Source organism: Oryctolagus cuniculus, chromosome 9 (assembly GCF_051225735.1).
Source record: "Oryctolagus cuniculus isolate XC-2025 breed Fujian yellow rabbit chromosome 9, ASM5122573v1, whole genome shotgun sequence".
NCBI classification, from domain to species: Eukaryota; Metazoa; Chordata; class Mammalia; order Lagomorpha; family Leporidae; genus Oryctolagus; species Oryctolagus cuniculus.
Window position 1 is genome coordinate 70,439,329 of NC_142875.1, and position 19,757 is coordinate 70,459,085.

The window sequence follows — 19,757 nt, forward strand, 5'->3', positions numbered from 1 at the left end:
AGAATGAACTGTTTCATAAGATTGAAATACATATAGCTAAAGGGCTTTCCAAAAAGGTACTTAAAATTTGTGCCCCCAAACATTGTTACCAATGGGTATTGTCATGCATTCTTAATAACATTGATTATTGCTTTTACTCATTCAATTATAGCCTGTCAAAATTGTATTTAACTGGAAAATTACTTTTTCTTTCAACTTTTCTAATGCTTATTGCTCTTTTCCATTTTTGCAAACTCTCAGTTCATGTCCCTTGCCTGTTTTTATGTTGAAATACCATTTTTCCTGTCGATTCATAAAGACCATTCTAAATTAAGGCTAGCAGCACTTCGTGATATATACAGGGCATAAATAATTTTGCAGTATGTTTTTAGCCTTTCCTTTTGATTTTTCTGACAGCTTTAAATTTTTCAGAGATTCTTTTTCTTTGTGCTTTCCCTGTTTTTTTGTTTTTAATGCTTATCAAGGCCCTGCTCATCCCAAGAAAGTTTAACTTCCACCTAGACGTTAACACTACTTACTCCCTGTAGAACTTAATGTATTTTAAAAATATTGCCCTCCAACCTATGTGTAATCTATTGGGCATGTGACATCAGACGATAATCCGAGTTAAGGTTTGTCTGACTGGCTGGTTCTCTCAGTGCTCTGGAAACAGAGACATTTTGAATTTCTCTGAGAGAGATCTTCCTGGCCCCCTTCATGGCAACGCTCCCTCCCTTTGCATCTCCTTGGGCACAACACCAGTGAGAGAAGAGAAGCCTAATAGCATGTCGGTGACAGCGACAGCATGAGAGGCAAGATTCCAGGAACCATGGACCCAGCCCTTAAAAGATGCTTTGCATAAACCTCTCTTTGGTAGCTCCTGGGGAGACAGGTGATTTTTTTTTTCTTCTTTGCTGATTCCCATGATTTGTGTTTCTTGGGAACAAGTTGTGAGACCTCAAAGTAAAATCAGCTGCTATTGTACCATCCTCTTTACCTCTTTTACCTTTTGATAAGATGTAAAAAAAAAAAAATGCAGCAACCAGGAAGAAAAACTGCAGAGTTATTTGGACTTAGCTTTTTGGAAAATATTTCTTTGTTGAAAGAAAAATAGTACAGCCATCCTGCTGGCCCATGATGCTTTGCAGAACAGAGCATCTTCTGAATATAATAGAGTTGTCCTTGATTTCCCATAGAGCGAATGAATAAAATGAGATGGTAAATTGGTGTGAATTATTCATCAAGTGGTAGTACAAGGCTGTAATTCCTCCCTGTGACAATTGCTGCCTGCGGCAGTTCCATTGTCTGTGTTATTGCACTTAATGCACCCTCCAGAATTAGCGGCCTGTGAGCAGACCATTGGGTGTGACATTGCACTCCTTGGAAGGCGGCAGTTTGGTCTTAACACATTCTGTCTCCTAGGTCTGTATTCTGAATAGAAATCAGAGCTGTTTTTCTCCCGATGCAGCATGGTAGAAGCTGGTCGCTTACCTCCCTCAGTGAACCGCCAGACTCGCCCAGTCTTGTTTGGTTTGCAAGTATGATTTATAAATGCTTACATTCGTAACGATATTTTCTTCTCTTATTTTCATTAACAGAAAAATAGCAAAATGACCGCAGCTCAGAAGGCTTTGGCTAAAGTTGACAAGAGTGGAATGAAAAGTATTGAGTCCTTCTTTGGTGCAAAAAGTAAAAAAAAAAAATGAAAGATTTGGAACTTTGAAAATGAAAGCTAGCACAAGTGCTTGCTTTTCAAATGCTCCATTTTCGTCTTCCTCGATGCCACTGTACTTCCTGACTTTAGGCACTATCTTTGGGGGGAAAAAAAAAACAAAAACAAAAACCAAAGCCGGCAGTTTTCAGGTTTCATTGAACACTTTATTTTTGTATTTCTGAACAAAATATGGGAATGTCATTGTGTAAATCCACAGCCGTGGCCTTTGGAGTATCATTTGCTGTAGTGAAAAGTAATCAAGTGAGTACGTTAACGTACGGCTTCACAGTTTCCTTAATAAACTGACCTGTGACAGTGATTGAGTGCGTGCCTGTGACTTCGTGCAGCTTCACCACACAGTAGCTGTAGCAGTGTGCTTTTCAGCACAGTGAGACAAAGTGGCTAGCGAAATTGTTGGATGCATTGCTTTTTAAAAGACTTTAGGTTTCAGAAATCTTTTTTTCAATGGAGCCAGCGCTGTGGCAAAGAAGGTAAAGCCACTGCCTGCAGTGGCATCCCATATGGGCACCGGTTCGAGCCCTGGCTGTTCCACTTCCAATCCAGCTCTCTGCTATGGTCTCAGAAAGCAATAGAAGATGGCCCAACCCATATGGGATGCCAGCACTACAGGTGACAGCTTACCCACCACGCCACAGCGCGGGCCCCACTAATGGAGTCTTGCACTCTGAATAAGTTCCAGTCTCTCTTGATGCCACCTGTTAATGTTGAATGTTATCTTTGCATATAAGAGGAAAAAAGGTACTTTTCTGAAGTTTTAATTCACACTTCCTTTTTAGTAATAATATTGAGCATTTTTTCATGTTTACTGATCAATTGTCATCTTACAGAGAATTGTCTGTGTGCATTGTTAAGTAATGAGATTATCAGTATTTTTCTTATTGACCAAAAATATTCTATAGCTTAAGGATGTTCATTTGTGTCTACTGTGTTTCTTGTAATTTTCTTTTCTTGGTTTGTCATTTGCCTTTCATTTTGTTTGTCATCTTTTGACATGGAGATGTTGTTATTTTTTTAAGAGGACGCACACACACACACTTTTTTTAACCTTCACATAGATGTTGCACTTGGACGCTCCTCTTTAGAGGAAATCTAATTACTATATTTTCTTCTAATTTAAAAAAATTTTTATTTATCTTATCAGAGAGAGCGCGCCTCCCTATGCACTGGTTCATTCCTTAGATGCCCACATCAGCCTGAGCCAGGCCAAGGTCTGGAGCCAGGAACTCAATCCAGGTCTCCCACGTGGGTGGCAGGAAGCCTATCCCTTGTCATAGTGTGCTGTCATCAGGAGCAGGGCTGGGACTTGAACCCAGGAACTCCAGTGTCACGCAGTAGCTTAACTGCTGCACCAAACACCTGCCCCCTCTTTTTTTGTTGTTGTTGTTGTTTACATTTGGTTACTTTAATAATCTAGAGAATTTATGTTTAAATATGTTCTGATATAAAACTAATTTGATTATTTTCTCACCAGTTTCTTTTTTCATTTGAGCTGTAGGATTATTTTGTCAACTTCCCAGAGCAACTTCCAATGGGATTTTTCATTGTTACACCCAGTTATTTGGAGAAAGCAGACACCTTTATAAAATTCATTGTTCTCGTTCAGGCATATAACACTTATTTTGCTTACCCTATGCTTACTCAAACCCCCTCACCATGTTCCCTGATGTCGGTTCTTTACCTGCATGGGGTTTTAGATACCTCATTTTAGGAGTATATGTAAGGAGTTTTGTGGTTCTTAATGGAACTTATTTTTCAATTGTGTCTACTAACTGGCCATTGTATAGTAAAGGCTTACATTTTTTATATAGTTATCTTTTATTTAAAAAGAGATTGATTTATTTGAGAGGCAGAGTTACAGAGAGCGAGAGAGAGAGATCTTCCATTTGTTCATTCATTCCCCAAATGGCCACAACAGCTCATCCAGGTCTCCCACATGGTTGGCAGGGCTCCAAACATCTGGGGCATTTTCCACGGCTTTCCTAGGCATATTAACAGGGAGCTAGATTTGAAGTGGAGCAGCTAGGACTTAACCCGGTGCCCATGTGGGATGCTGGCATTGCAGGCAGTGACTCAACTTGCCATACCATAGCACCGGCCCCTATAGTTATCTATTAAATAATGAATTTACTATACTTCATTAACCTAAAATACTTCCATTTTATTTACCTGGATTTTTTTCAATACATACTGAGGTACATAATGTTCTAAAAATTGTATGCAGTTCTTTCCAATAATTATTCCTCTTTTATATTGATGCAAAAGCTTGAATATTCAGAACAGTGTTAAGGAGTAGCGATAGTCATCTTTATCTAATTTGTGATTTTATTTATTTCTTTTCACTTTATCTGAAAGACGGGAAGACAGAGGCAGACAGACGGAAGATCTTCCGTTAACTGCAGTATACCTGCAAATGCCTGCAATAGCTAGGACTGGGTCAGGGCAAAGCCAGAATCCTAGAACTCAGACCCAGCTTCTCCATGGGTGACAGGGTCCTGAGTGAGCTTTCATTGGTTGCCTCCCAGGGTGTGCATTAACAGGAAGCTGGATCAGAAGCAGAGGAACTGGGACTTGAACAGGGACTACAATATGGGATACAGACACCTCAAGTCTCATCTTAACACCTGTGCCAAACATCCCCCCCGCCAACTTGTGATTTTATTGATGTGCTTTACCATTAATTTCTAAAACTGGCTGTTGTTAAAACGATCAAGAATATTCATCTTTAATGTTTCCTTTTATAATTATTTCTCTTCAAATTTAACTGGTAATTGATGTTGGTTGGCTTTAGATGTATTTTTTGCATCCATTGAGGTGACTATTAAGTTTTTTAATTGGGAAAGAAAATGTATTTATTTGAAAGCTGCAGTTAAGGAAACAGAGATAATTTTCAGTTACTGCTTCATTCCCCAAATGGCTGCAACTGCCAGAGCTGGGACAGGCCGAAGCCAGGAGCTTAAACTCCGTCTGGGTTTCTTACATGAATGCACAAGCACTTGGCCATCTTCCATTGCTTTCCCAGGGTTATTCGCAGGAAGTGGAATGGGAAGTAGAGGAGCTGGGACTTGAACCAGCACTCGTGCTGACCCTGACTGTAGAGTTTTTATCATTACTAAACCATACTAGAGTTCTGACAGTGAATCCTACCTGCCAGCAGATACAGGAAAGCACAGCGGATGCCTCACCCTTGCTTTAGTCTTTGTCCAATCTGGTTTCCAGAGCTTTTATTTTGTTTGTTTGTTTGTTTGTTTGTTTGCATCTGTATTCAAAAGCAATGTTACCGCTAGATTTTTCACAAAGTGTAGAATTGTGCTATCTTTTCCATGTTTCCCAGTGTTCTGAAAGGGTTAAATTTGCATAAGAACATTTTATTTCTGGAAAATTTATATCTAAAACTCTTACTGGAGCCTCTTGTTATAGTTTGTTTTTTTTTTTTAATCTGGAAGAATTTCTTAGCTGTTCGTTGTCTTGACATTTTTTGAGTACAGGCATGTTGATTGGTAGATAGTTCTCTCTTTAGTTTGCTTAATGCTTCCATCAGATTAAATTTCAGTTACACAGTGTGGGCACCCTCAGAGGTAATGTGTTTTCCTCAGTGCCTGACATCAGCAGTCAATGTGTTCCAATACCAGGGATGATCCTTTGGTCATACAAGTTGACCCTGCCAATTATTATTTGTTACCTTTGCAATTAATAGGTACTTTGTGGGAAAGTGTTCTCATGTTCTATTTCTCATTGAATGTTCACCCAAATAGTGTTGAGATGTGCTGCTGATTTTTCTGGCTCTACCATTCTGTATTTATCAGTTGGTCTTGTTCTTTAGTGAAGTTGATCTTGTTTTCCCTTCTCCACTTATTTGTTTATGAATTTATGTCAGGATGGGCTTATAGATTTTCATTTCATCTGGTGGGTTACATTACCTTATTATATTTACTATTTATTTTGATGCTCATATTGTCCCAGAAGGGCCCATGGGAGACGCTTCAGACTGCCTCCTGTTCCTTTTTTGATATGTTTCACCATTTTTAAATACTTCCTTATACTTCTGCAGCAAGGTTTTCCAAACTCGTCTTGTACTTTCCCTGCTAAAGCCCTGAAGTTGGGAGTGGGTGCTCCCCACCATCTGTAGGTGAGCCTCAGAGGACCTGAAAGAGGTCAGATAACTGGCTTCCGTGACTAGAGACTTCTCATTACCTCATTTGCATCTCTCCTGAACCAGTCAGGCTCTGCCAACTCCTTAACTGGCTCACCATGAGAAAACTGCAAGCTCCCCAACTGGCTTATACTGAATGCTTCACTTGCATCTGCCCTGTCCCTACTCAGAACCTCTTCCCCTTCATAGCTCATGAAAATCCCTAGCAGTCAGCACTCAGTGGCCCCCACCTTCAGGGAACCATCTCAGTGCTGCTGGGGTTTTTCACCTTCATCTTTGCTTTCTCTTTCACTTACTCTTTTGCTTAATAAACTTCCTTCACTTTGCTCATGCTTCCTTGTCCACATTCCTCATTCTTCATGGATGTGAGACAAAGAACCAGGGGCGAAAAAACAATTGTCATTTAAAAGAGCTGGAGCATTTCAAAAATTTGATGGGAAGCAAAATCTGCAACATTTCTTGGGGTCAAGACACCAGCCCGAGCAAATAGAACTACAGACTCCTGCAACAAGATCAACCTCTTTTCTCAAGGGTCCCTGGTTCATTTTAGTGTAGAACAGTGTTGAGAAACCAAGATTAGGCTCTAGGTCTTATGCTATTGTGTCATTGCTTAGTGGCCAAAGCTGGACAGTTGTGTGTGGTTATATGTGTATGATTTGTACATGAACTCCTAAATCCATACCAGGATTTCTAATTATCCATCTGTGTGTGTGTTGAGAAAGTTTTCTTCTATTATTTGTACAGAGAGTTATTTTCAATAGTTACTGAATTTTGTCAATTAATTCTTTTATATTTTTGAAATGATCATGGAGTTTTCTTTACTAAAGGAATATCTTTTAATATTTGAGTTATAATTTCTTGAATATTAAACTATGCTTTTGTGGGATATGCTATACTTGGTCATAGTATATTATTTTCATATAAGTGAGGGAGCTTCAAAAGATTTGTAAAAAATTCACATTATCTCTTAATTCCATTATCCATGAATCTCTATTATCTTTTTTAAAGTATCAGCACATTTACCTTTTTTTTAAGATTGATTTTATTTATTTGAAAAGCAGAGTTACAGAGAGAAAGGGAGACACACACACACACGGAGATCTTCTATCTGCTGATTCACTCCCCAAATAGCCACAACAGCCGGGACTGGGTCAGGCTGAAGCCAGGTGTCAGGTGCTTCTGGATCTCCTGTGTGGATTCAGGGGCCCATCTTCCACTGCTTTCTCAGGTGCACTAGCAGGGCGCTGGATAGGAACTGGTGCCCATATGGGATGCTGGCACTGCAAGTGGTGGCTTAACCCACTATGCGACAGCGCTGACCCCTTCCATTATCTTTTATTTCCATTTTGTATAGTATTGTATAGTATTAAGTTTTAATTCCTAATATTTTGTTAAAGATTTTTGTTCATGAGGGGCATCATTAACCTATAGTTTACTTGTAATGATTTTGTCTGATTTTTACTATCAGTAAAATTGGCCCTATAAAATAAGTTGAGAAATAATCTTTCATAACCTTTTTCTGCAGTTTATAAGGGATGGGTTTTATTTCTTCCCTATATGCTGGGCAGAATTCACCAGTGAAGCTATTTGGGCCTCAAATTTCTTTCTGGAAAAGTTTTTTCTTTACCATTTCAATTCCTTTAATAGATAAGAAACCGTTCTAGGGGCCAGTGCTGTGGCATAGCAAGTTAAGCCACTGCCTGCAGTGCTGGCATCCCATATGGGTACTGGTTCATGTCCCAGCTGCTCTGCTTCCAGTCCAGCTCCCTGCTGGTGTGCCTGGGAAAGCAGCAGAAGTTGGCCCAGGTCCCTGGGCCCCTGCTGCCCACATGGGAGACCCAGAAGCAGCTCTGGCTCCTGGCTTCAGCCTAGCCCAGCCCTGGCAGTTGTGGCCATTTGGAAAGTGAACCAGCAGATGGAAGATCGTGTCTCTGTGTCTCCTTTCTCTGTGACTCTGCCTTTCAAATAAATAAATAAATTTTAAAAACATAAATAAATAAACTGTTGTAATGTTGTTTCCTTTGTGCCAGCTTTAGTGGTTTGTCTTTGAAGAATTGTGTCTATATCTTCTAGGTATACCCAACTTCTTGGTATAAATTGTTCATATTTTTATTATCCCTTTGATGTCTGTAGATCTTTAGTGAGGTTTCCTCTTTCGTACCTGATATTGGTCATTTGTGTCTTTTTGTTTGTTTTCTGGATTAGTGCAGATAAAGGTTTATCAATTTGTTTCATCTTTTTAAAGGACCATTGCCTTCTGGCTTGTATCATTTCCAATGAAACGTCTATGATAATCCTTAAATTTCTTCCATTTTTATATTATGTTTACCTGGCTTCTTTTAAGATATTTTTTGCTTCCTTACTAGTTTTCAGCATGTTGATCATGATGTGTTGATGTGGTTTTCTTTGTTTTGATCTTGTTGGGAGGTCAGTTAAGCTTCTTGAATCTTTAGGTTTATAATTTTCCTCAAATTTGGAAAACTTTTAGCCAAGATTTCGCAATAGTTTTCCCCTCTCTTCTCATGCCCTCAGTTTCTGGCACTCCAATTGTGTGTGTACCAGGCCTCTTGATAGTCCTGACACTGAATTCCTGTTCTTTTAGATTGCTCCTCCTGCTGTAGTTCCAGTTTATTTTGATTGGTAGCATTTCATTTGCTGGTAACCTTAATTAGTGTATTTTTATTTCAAATTCTACAATTTTTAGTTCTGCATGTTTTTATTGTATTCTTTTTAAATGTTTTATGAAATTCCTATTCATTCTGTTTGTATATTTAAATACAGAAATGGACTAGCAGGACTCAAGGCATCCCAGCCACTGGGCCAAATGCCCACCCCAACATGTTTGCTTTTGCGTGGCCTTTGGAGGCTATGTAAGCCCACAGCCTGTGTTACTGAAGGTTGAGAATATGTGCTCTCAAGGATTGTGAAATTCCTGTCTTCCCAGAAGCTTTAAATAGGGCCCACATCACAATTCAGCCGCAGGTTACGTGGGAATTAGGAAATTGGCTGCTCTGTTTTCTTGCCTGTTTGACTTCACCTTTGATTCCGAGCTGCAGAACCTAATCTCACTTGCCATGTGCAACATTAACTAAGAGTTAAATAGAAATCGGAAAAGGAAACACCAAAGGTGTTACACATGCCCCCTGTTTTTTTGGCGAGTATATTAGGAACATAGCCTAATTAGGAAAATGGCCTTATTAATACACATACACCTAGTCACACAAAGGTACTTCAAAAAATTGTGGAAAATGGAATTAAAAGGTAAGTTCGTTTGGGAACCAAAAACTTTGAAAGCTATGCATGGTTGTTTCCTAATAGTCACTCCCCTTCAACTTAGTAAAGATCCCTTGTATGTATACACGTATGTAAATACATATCTGTCTTAGCCTTTTAAATTTTTTAAGAAATTTCAAGCTAGAGAGTCTTTAGACTCTTTTGTACCAAAAAACAGAATAACTACTGAAATCCTTTGGCCTTCGGCTTCTCTTATTTACATCATTTTTCCTTTTGATTAATATGCTAGTTTGGGAAAACCACAAAATATTTCTGCAAACTATAAACCCACTTGGATACACACACACAAAAGCCTCTACCTTTTTCATCCAACCATACACATTTCTGAACATGACCAGCGTTCTGTTTTTGTACCTCTAATTCATCTTCTGTTTAAATTTTCCTCATGCTCTCAGCTCTTGGGCCTTTTGTCTTTCAAGGCTTAATACTTCTCTTGCTGTGCGCCCCTAAGAAGAGTCTCCTCCATCAGGTTGAATGTCACGTGGTCCACTGGGTTTGGGGTTGCGTGTGTTTTGTAGTGGACTGCAGTCCATTCCCAGAACCAGATTTCTCTTCTCTGGGGCCTTAGCTAGACGCAAAGCACTCTGGAAGTGAGAAAGGCATGCATACTCATAGACTGACTGAGTGGTGTGTTTAGTTTGCATGCAAACCTATGATAGCAGTAAGCAGATAGGTTAATCCTTGAAAAGATGAATGAAGAGGAAAAGGGATTTCCAGTGATCAACCATATTTCAGCTCAAAAAGGACTGATTAGTTCCAAGGAGCTGAATTGTTCCTGGTTGCCATCCCACTCCTGCCATAACTTGGTAAGCCACACACAGGGCACCTGCATTGTTGGCCCACAGTCGCCTTGTGCCTATGGGGTGGGAATGGACCATCGGGTCCTTTTGTGTCCTGCAGCTGCAGTCACTGGCCCTCAGGGCCTCTCCTCTCCCCCTTTACACGTGGAAGGACAGTACCTGCAGTGTTAGCATTCACGGAGTCCTGACCACGCACCAGGCACTCCTCTAACCTCTATAGATGAATTATCTCCTCGATTTGGCTGGAAAGACATACACCAACATGCTCACACTGGCTACTGTGGTGTCTGGTGTGTGTGTGTGTGTGTGTGTGTGTGTGTGTGTGATTACTTTTGAATGGAAAGAAATACAAAGCACAATTATCAAAAAGTAATAACCAACACTGGCTTTGCAACTTTCTAAGCAGCTTTCACGTGAATTTGTGTGTCTAATCTTGCCAGAAACCACATGGCACAAATAGTATTATTTATCCCATTTTACAGTTGAAGAAGGTAAGATCAGCTCATTTGTCCAGTGTCACACAACCAACAAATAACTGAGCTAGAACTTGGACTCGGGACCTGTGACTCCCAAACCCCACCACACCAGTTTCCCCTTCACTTTTGCTACTTCCTGGGAGCGGCCCCATCACCAGCCTGGAAGGACGGCCTCTCCCCACACCTTAGGGATGGACTTTCTCGGCAAGCTGACCAGCCTGACCAGCCACCTCGTATCACACGGCATCTCCTGAATGCCCTTTCTCTGGGACCAGTCCAAAAGGCAGTGACCTCTGGCCTCTGGCTGCATCTGGCTGTGAACACCATCCTGGGACAAGAGGAGGGGCATCCTCTTAGTGTGCTAGGATGGTGCCCCACTGCCCTCAGCTCCATCTGACTCATGGAAGCAACTATGGGATTTTTACTGGTTTTTATACAAGGAGACTGAAAAACTCCTCCAGTGTATTCACTCCCTGGGACCATCAGAGTAACCAGAGGCTCTCCTGTGTTTATGTTTGTGGGACTTAATGGTGTCTGCAACAATCTCGTGGCAATATTTAAGTCCATCTCCAGGTAGCCCACGCGGTGGGTGGCATCCCTGTTTTACTCATGGCCCGAGTGAGGTCCTACATGGCAGAGCTGGGCACCCTCCCTTCCCACCCACTCAGGTCCAGGCCTCCTTGCCTGCTTACCCAGGCTCCTATTCACACAACTCTCTGTGTTGCTTGTGGCTACTTATCCTTAAGGAATCTCTTCATTTTCTTTTTTTTTTTCTTCTTTTTTTTTTTTACAGAAGATCAGTTTAGTATACATTAAGTAAAGCTTTCAACAGTTTGCACCCCCATAGAAACACAGAGTGAAATATACTGTTTGAGTACTCGTTATAGCATTAAGTCTCAATGTACAGCACGCTAAGGTCAGAGATCCTACATGAGGAGTAAGTGCACAGTGACTCCTGTTGTTGACTTTACAAATTGACACTCTTGTTTATGGCCTCAGTAATCTCCCCATGCTCCAGTCATGAGTTACCAAGGCTATGGAAGCCCCTTGAGTTCTCCGACTCTTATCTTGTTTAGACAAGGTCATAGTCAAAGTGGAGGTTCTCTCCTCCCTTCAGAGAAAGGTACCTCCTTCTTTGAAGACCTGTTCTTTCCACTGGGATCTCACAGAGATCTTTCATTTAGGTGTTTTTTTTTTGTTTGTTTGTTTGTTTTTTTTGCCTGAGTGTTTTGGCTTTCCATGCCTGAAATACTCTCATGGGCTTTTCAGCCAGATCAGAATGCCTTTAGGGCTGATTCTGAGGCCAGAGTGCTGTTTAGGACATCTGCCATTCTATGAGTCTGCTGAGTATCTTGCTTCCCATGTTGGATCACTCTCCCCTTTATTTATTCTATCGGTTAGTATTAGCAGGTACTAGACTTGTTTATGTGCTCCCTTTGACTCTTAGTCCTTTCATTATGATCAATTGTGAACTGAAATTGATCACTTGGACTAGTGAGATGGCATTGGTACATGCCACCTTGATGGGATTGAATTGGAGTCCCCTGGTATGTTTCTAACTCTACCATTTGGGGCAAGTCAGCCTGAGCATGTCCCAAATTGTACATCTCTTCCCTCTCTTATTCCCACTCTTATGTTTAACAGGGATCACATTTCAGTTAAATTTCAACACTTAAGAATAACTGTGTATTAATTACAGAATTAAACCAGTCATATTAAGTAGAAAGACAAAAAAAACTACTAAGAGGGATAATGTATTAAGTTGTTCATTAACAGTCAGGGCTATGCTGATCAAAAAGAAGAAGAAATGATCAATTCCCAACTTGACTCTCGCTGGGATTAAACATGACAATAGGTCTGATCTGATTTCATCATCATTTAAAAAATCATCTATTATTTTTCACTTAATGTTTCTGTGTGGGAGCAAACTGTTGAAATCCTTACTTAATGTATGCTAAACTGATCTTCTGTATATAAAGAGAATCGAAAATGAATCTTGATGTGAATGGAAGGGGAGAGGGAGTGGGAGAGGGGAGGGTTGCGGGTGGGAGGGACGTTATGGGGGGGAAGCCATTGTAATCCATTAGCTGTACTTTGGAAATTTATATTCATTAAATAAAAGTTAAAAAAAAAGGAATCTCTTCATTGCAAATTTTATTTTAAGAAAGGCAAAACGACATTGATTCTGTTTCATCACCTCCCTCTATTCCTAATGAATTCTGCGGGTCCGCTTGTCCTCAGTAGTGCAAGCCAGAATGAAAGGAAAGCTGCTGGTTTGCGGTGCATGTGCACGCCACGTCTTTAATTCAGCAGTCAGCTTTTTAGCGTTTACTGGACTTTCGTTAATAAGTGTTGCTTTGATGGTCTCACGCTAATGAAGCCTGTCTGTAGGGGAGAAGGCACCAAATGAGGTTTACAGAGGAGGCTGAGCTCTCCACACATGCTGAAGGAACTGTTGCTGTACACTTACCAGGACACTTCAGAAGTTTATGGGAAGTGGAATGCAAAGAGAACTTTATTTCAGGGCAAAAAAAAAAAAGTTGAAATCCAGGTGTATGAGAGGTCTTCAAGTTCATGAAAAATTTAAACTGAAAAAATTGGGCACAGATTTCAATAATTTTTGCACTGAAATGAACATGTATTTTAATTCCATTTTCCACAAATTTTTCGAAGTACCCTTGTCTGTTTTAATCAGAATATGTGTGAAATTAAAACAAAGCCCAGGAATAAGGTTAGGTTCACTTCAAAAGGACGTGCCAAGTGCCAGCTGGTGCCAAACATTGCACAGCCTGGGAGTGAAGCAGTCACAGGACAGACAAAAGCCCCAGCCCTGGCAAGGTTTCCATTATTGGTGGGCCCACGGCTGGCAGGTGAGACGGGGCTAGGCTGGGGAAGAGGCTGAGCGGGGAGGGACAGCCTTCTGGGAAGGGTGTAGTCAGAGGGCCTCAAGTCCCTGTAATGCGCACTAAGGTGGAGAAACTGGCTTGCCATCGCCACGGTTTTAGGTGACTTCGAGTTCCAGAATAAATTATTTTTAATGTTGTGCCTATTAAGAGAGCAACTCACAGTAATTAAACTTGGTCAGTTGCGTTCTCCAGGGTGAGATCAAGGGCTACCTCTTCCACCAGCAAATCAATGCTTACCTATTTCATGACTCAAGAGAGTCTATACGGTTTTTTTGTGTGTGTGTTTTTTAAGGATCCACCTTTTTTAAAAAGGAAGAAAAGGAAAGGAAACAGAAGAAAGTGGTTTAAGAATTACTCAGAACTTTTTTCTTGCATTTCTTGTATTTTTTTTTCTCTGAAATGATAGCTTTTTTTCCTCACTAATGCCCTACCATGGCGTTGTATCTCACTCCCTTTGAACACTGGAAGAAAAACACACGTCTTGGCCTGCTGTCCAGGAGCCCGGTGTCAGCCCAGGATGAGATGTCAGGAGGGCCACGGAGGCAGCCCCTTCCTCCCCCAAGGCCTTCTCCTAGCACAGAGGTGCACACTGCCCGCTCGCAGGACCATGCCAGCCAGGTGTGCTCTCCTGGTGCCGAAGCTGCGGGCGGCGCTGGGGATCAGGTGCCTTCTCTGCTCGCCCCCACACAACCCGTGTTTTCCTTTCCTCTCTAGATGGCAGCACAAAGACAGAAAAGGAACAAGTGAAGGCGGCTCCACCCAAGGCTTGGCTGCTGCCCCTGCACTGTCAGACATTGCAAAAGCACTAAGACTTTCTCTTCTGTGCTTTCTGGAAAATCACCAAGCACCAAAAAGTGCATTTTCAAGACCTACGCGTGCACACTTATCTATCTGGTCAACATCGCGAGTCTGTGTGGTCTGGAGCCTGACCGTGACACTACCCATTATCTGAGGAATTCAAACCACATCACCTCTGCCCTGGCTCATCTTCCCATAAAAGTGTGGATTATTCCCATACAGTGCTTCAGATATGAAGGTTCCTCGTGAGATTTGGCCATATTGGTTGGTTCTGCTTGGGTCAGGTTAGCACATCTTAGTTGTGTATGTGGTGACCTCAGCACTCGCACTGAAAGCTTTGGTGAACTAAGTTTCAACCCTTACTTTAAAAACTTGCAAAAAGGCCTGACCTTTCTTTACTCCTTATCAACTTGGCAGCTTCTGGTTCATAGCAGTACCTAATCATGTGCACTTTATGATCTGGAGTTATAAACATGGCTTCATGTTTTACAGATTTGTCCGCTATGTGTATTCTTATTATTTTTTAGAGGGCATAAGATATAAGGGAAAGTTGGAAGTCAATGCCAAAAAGTAATTTAGTTGGGAATGCGGGTATATACTGTGTTTTGGAGGCAGTGGAGGTTTTGTGCAAAAATCTGAAGGGGAATGGATGTGTAGCCTAGGAATTAAGGTGCTCATGTCCCACCTCGGGGTGGCTGGGTTCAGTTCCCAATTCCAACACCCGACTCCAACTCCCAACCAATGCAGGCTCTGGGAGACAGCAGTGATGACCCAATTAGTTGGGTTCCTGTCACTCATGTGGGAGACTGAATACAGTCGCCCACTGCCAGCTTTGGCCTCACCCCCAGCCATTGTGGGCATTTGAGGAGTGAGCTGGCAGATGGGAGCGCTCTCTCTCTCTCTCTCTCTCTCTGCCTTCCAATTAAATAAACCAAAAAAGTGGTGTTTTTTTTTTTTAACTTTCAACATTTAAATACAAATAAAAGTTGGAGTGTTTGAGCAGGCTCGCTTCACTTGACTCGCAGGAGGAATGAGCTGACTGCCTCTCGGCTGATCTTCCTCATTCCAGCTGGGACCCCAGACCTCTTCTCCAGAAAATCATATTGTTTCTGAATCTCCGACTGCATCGGGTAAGTAGAACCTAATGTAGGAGGCAGTGTCTGGTTTTCCATACTTGCTTCCACACATGGAGATTCTTGATAACTTCAAGGGACTTTCAGTAGTTCTGAGCTGCTACAGCGGAGGTGTGTCTTCCTCTCCCCAAATCCAACTCTACAGTCAGCTGTAGACTTCTGGATGTGTGAGTATTGCAGGCTTCCAGCAGGGGGCGCTCTGCACAAACGGTCTCGGAAATCCAGGCCATGTTTGTAGGGATCCAGAGGCTGCCGCTGTGGCATAGCAGGTTAAGCTGCCACTTAGACCCCAGCATTCCATCTAGGAGTCCTGGTTTGAGTCTGGGCTGCTCCGCTTCCAGTCCACCTCCCTGCTAATGTGCCTGGGAAAGCAGCAGATGATGGCTCAAGTACTTGGGTCCCTACCATGCACTTGAGAGACCCAGATGAGGCTCCTGGCTCCTACCTTTGGCCTAGCCTAACCATGGCTGTTGCAGCTGTTTGAGAGGTGAACCAGTGGGTGGTAGATTTCTCCCTCTCTCTCTCTGGCTCTCCCTTTCTGTCACTCTGCCTTTTGAATAAAAAATACATTCTCAAAAAAAAAAAAAGGGTCTGACCCACTAGTATGCAAGTATGCATAGATTTCAAAAATTTTTGCACTGAAATATTCTTTTAATTTCATTTTCCATGAACTTCTAAAAATATTTACTTTTACAGATTTGAGAGGCAGAGAAGAGAGAGAGAGAGAGCCCATCCACTGGTTCACTCTCCCAAATGTCTGTAACAGCTAGTGCTGAGCCAGGCTGAACCTGCGAGCCCAGACCTCAATCTGAGTATCCCATGTGGGTGGCAAGGACTCAAGTACTTGAGCCATCACTTCCTGCCTCCCAGGGTCTGCATTAGCAGGAAGCTGGATCAGAACCAGAGCTGAGACTGAAACCCAGGTACGACAATATGAGATGTGGGCGTCCCAAGCAGTGTCTTAACTGCTATGCCACACGCTTCCCCCTCCACCAACTTTTTGAAGTACCTTTGTCTTTCCACAGTTGTGGAATTAAAGTGGCTGTTTCTGTCGTCTTCTTACAAAATCCCAAGCACTGTCCCCAGAGATTAGTGCCAGCCCTGGAGTGTTCCTGCAGAGGGGTTTGGTGGCCTGGAGCAGACGGGTTAGCCTCCCAGCACCTGCTAGTGCAGTGGCTGTCAGGTTACAAGGGGCGCCCAAGACCTATCTCTTCCTCCTCCTGCAAAGACGCACCCTGGGAGAGCTCTGAGAGCCACCCTCCACCCCCCGCGCCCCAGTTTGTGAAAGATGTGGTGCTGTACTTCTGGTCCTTCCACTGGCTCCCCTGAACAACTGTGGCTCTGGCCTTCCGCTTCACTCTCTCCCCTACCCTCCACACACACCCCAAAGCCATGGACACTGGTGATGCTCAGGCTGTCACTAGAAACTTCTCTCTTACCTGTGCCCAGGCTCACCTTCCATTGGCCTCTGAACTTTGAAGGGCTCTACTGGCCCTTCAAATCCAACACACTGAAAACTACAGAAATTCATGGGATTTTTTTCTGTGTACAAGTAATTCAGGATACAGTCCCACAAAAAAGAGAGAAAGCAAAAGCAACCCCCACCACCTGTCACCAGCTGAGCTCCGCTGGTGACTGTCGCCTGGGCCCTCTGTTAGGTCCTTTTCTGTAATACGAGTCCCAGCATCCAGCCGCTGTCCTGTCTCTAGCTGACAGCCCAGCAGCCACTGCTCACACATCCACTTCCTCGTTTCCTCTATACATCCCATCCCTCAGCAATGCCTCATGAGAAACCCAAAGGAAAACAGGTCAACAGCTGTCATGCCCCTGAACTCCAGATAAGCCCTTTCTCTCTGCACACGCACTGCCCCGACACAAAGGCTGTCTCCCAGCTGGGCCACTGGATCTCTTGAGGGTGGAGACCTTGACTCAGGGACACGCCCGCCCGGCAGGTTGTGTGCATCCTGCACTCAGATGGACAGCCCTGGCTGTCAAGGGTTTTGAGGAAGCAGGCGTGCTCAGAGCTGGAGTGGAGGCAGGAAAAGGACATTCCTGGTGAGAACATAAAAAGTGTGCAACTTCTGGAAGCCGACCTGGAATTGAATACCAGAAGCCTGAACATGCTGCAATCTCTTTGCCTCAGCAATACCCACTGCTAGAACTAGACGCTTAGGAAATCGTAAATGTGTGCCAAGATTAAGCTGCAAGAATATTTATTGTGGGACTTTAAATAGTTAATAATCAAGGAAAAAAACCAATGGGGAGGGGCTGAGGGAAATTAAAATTTAACATTAAAAGTACAATAATCTCCTATTTACCTCCCTGTTTTAGAAATTTTCCATGTACCATTATTCATTAATAAAAATGCTCCATTGATTAATTCATACCATTAAGCCCTAAAATTTTGTTCTCATAAGAATATAACTCTTGGCCGGCGCCGCGGCTCACTAGGCTAATCCTCCGCCTTGCAGCGCCAGCACACCGGGTTCTAGTCCCGATCGGGGTGCCGGATTCTGTCCCGGTTGCTCCTCTTCCAGTCCAGCTCTCTGCTGTGGCCCGGGAGTGCAGTGGAGGATGACCCAAGTCCTTGGACCCTGCAGCCCATGGGAGACCAGGAGAAGTAACTGGCTCCTGCCATCGGATCAGCGCAGTGCACCAGCCACAGCACGCCGGCCACAGCAGCCACTGGGGGTGAACCAACGGCAAAGGAAGACCTTTCTCTCTGTCTCTCTCACTCTCCACTCTGCCTGTCAAGAAAAATAAATAAATAAATAAATAAATAAATATAAAAAGAATGTAACTCTTAAAAAATGTTTGTGTCCCTTGGTAAACTTCTTGGAGGAAGAATCACTTTATGTATGTTTCATTGTCCTTTGCAGTGTTTGATAAGGAAGCAAGGCCAGTAAGCAAATAGGAGTCTTCTGTCCCCACACCTGAAGGACTGCAGATCCTTACTATTCGAATCCTGAACTTCCTTTAATCAGTCAAAAATACAAGAGTATTTTTAAAATGTCCATGGAAAATTGAATTAAAAATAATTCAGGGGACCTGCGCTGTGGCTTAGCGGGTAAAGCCGCCACCTGCAGTGCTGGCATCCCATATCGGCGCCGGTTTGAGACCCGGCTGCTCCATTTCTGATCCAGCTCTCTGCTATGGCCTGGGAAACCAGTAGAGGATGGCCCAAGTCCTTGGGCCCCTGCACCCACGTGGGAGACCCGGAAGAAGCTCCTGGCTCCTGGCTTCGGATCGGTGTAGCTCCAACCAATGTGACCATCTGGGGAGTGAACCATCGGATGGAAGACCTCTCTCTCTCTCTCTCTCTCTGCCTCTCCTCTCTCTGTGTAACTATGACTTTCAAGTAAAATAAGTAAATCTTAAAAATAATTCAGGTGCAAAACATTTTGAAGTCTATGCATAGTTTTTCATAATATGCATTTTCCATGAATTTTTTGAAGGATTTTATTTATTTGAGAGGCAGAGCTACAGAGAGAGAGACAGAGAGAAAGTCTTCCATCGAGTAGTTTATTCCCCAAACGGCTGCAATGCCCAGAGCTGGGCAGATCTGAAGCCTGGAGCCAAGAAGCTGCTTCTTTGGCTCTCCCACGTGGGTGCAGGGGCCCAAGCACCTGGCCCATCTTCCACTGCTTTCCCAGGCACAATAGCAGGGAGCTGGATCGGAAGAAGAGCCCCTATGGGATGCTGGCACTGCAGGCAGAGGCTTAGCCTACTATGCCACAGCGCCAACCCATTCCGTGAGTTTTTGATGACTCCTCATATGCATGGATTTCAAAATGTTTGCAGCAAAATAAGCTGATTTTTAAATTTCATTATCCATGAACTTTTTAGAGTATCCTCATATATGATTTGCAGATTGTGTGTTGGGACATGCAATGATGCTGAAATTAATTTTGCTTTGAAGATTTCCTATTGACCCAGAAAATAATTGCAAATGCTCTGGAATATCTCAAAACCCAGACTGAGAATTACTGTTCCTGTCTACAACACTGAGGCAAGAGAGGGAAGCAAACGACTCATGTCTCAGTCGCTGGCACAGAGCCTGCACGTCTGTTTCTCTGGCATGCAGTAACCAAACTGCTCAACTTCACAGCAAAAACTGTGGCGCGTCCGTTCCTGAGTCCTGAGCCCTAGCAGTTGGTTTTTGAAAATAAAAACTGAACGAATTATTCTTCTCTTGTTAATGGCTTTAAAGTTATTTAGACCACCTCTAGAAATACATAAAATTATCTGAGCATGGGGCCTGCGTTACAGCACAGCCAGTTAAGCCACCACCTGCAGCTGTGGTATCCCATGTTGGAGGGCTGCTTCAGGTCCTGGAGCTCCGCTCATGAGCTCCCTGCTCATGCACCTGAGAAGGCAGTGCAACATGGCCAAGTACCTGGACCATTGCTACCCAACTCCGGGACCTGGATAGCGTTCCAGGCTCCTGGCTTCCGCCTGGCCCAGCCCCAGCTATTGTGGCCATTTG

The 19,757-nt window shown here is 43.0% G+C and overlaps 1 protein-coding gene across 3 annotated transcripts in view; it reads left to right on the forward strand.

The window, feature by feature from the left end:
- The window catches only part of RNASEH2B (ribonuclease H2 subunit B), a 90,534-nt gene extending 71,080 nt beyond the window's left edge, over window positions 1-19,454 (forward strand). Inside the window, exon 10 of one of the 3 annotated variants that reach the window (XM_089304195.1) lies at window positions 15,164-19,454. In XM_089304195.1, the coding sequence (XP_089160321.1) occupies window positions 15,164-15,172 (9 nt within the window). In that variant the 3' untranslated portion in view covers window positions 15,173-19,454. Of the gene's footprint in view, window positions 1-1,577; window positions 2,013-14,054; window positions 14,628-15,163 lie in introns of those variants that run through there. The other 2 variants (XM_017350303.4, XM_017350301.4) reach the window with 2 other exon arrangements.
- The last annotated feature ends 303 nt before the right edge of the window (window positions 19,455-19,757 follow it).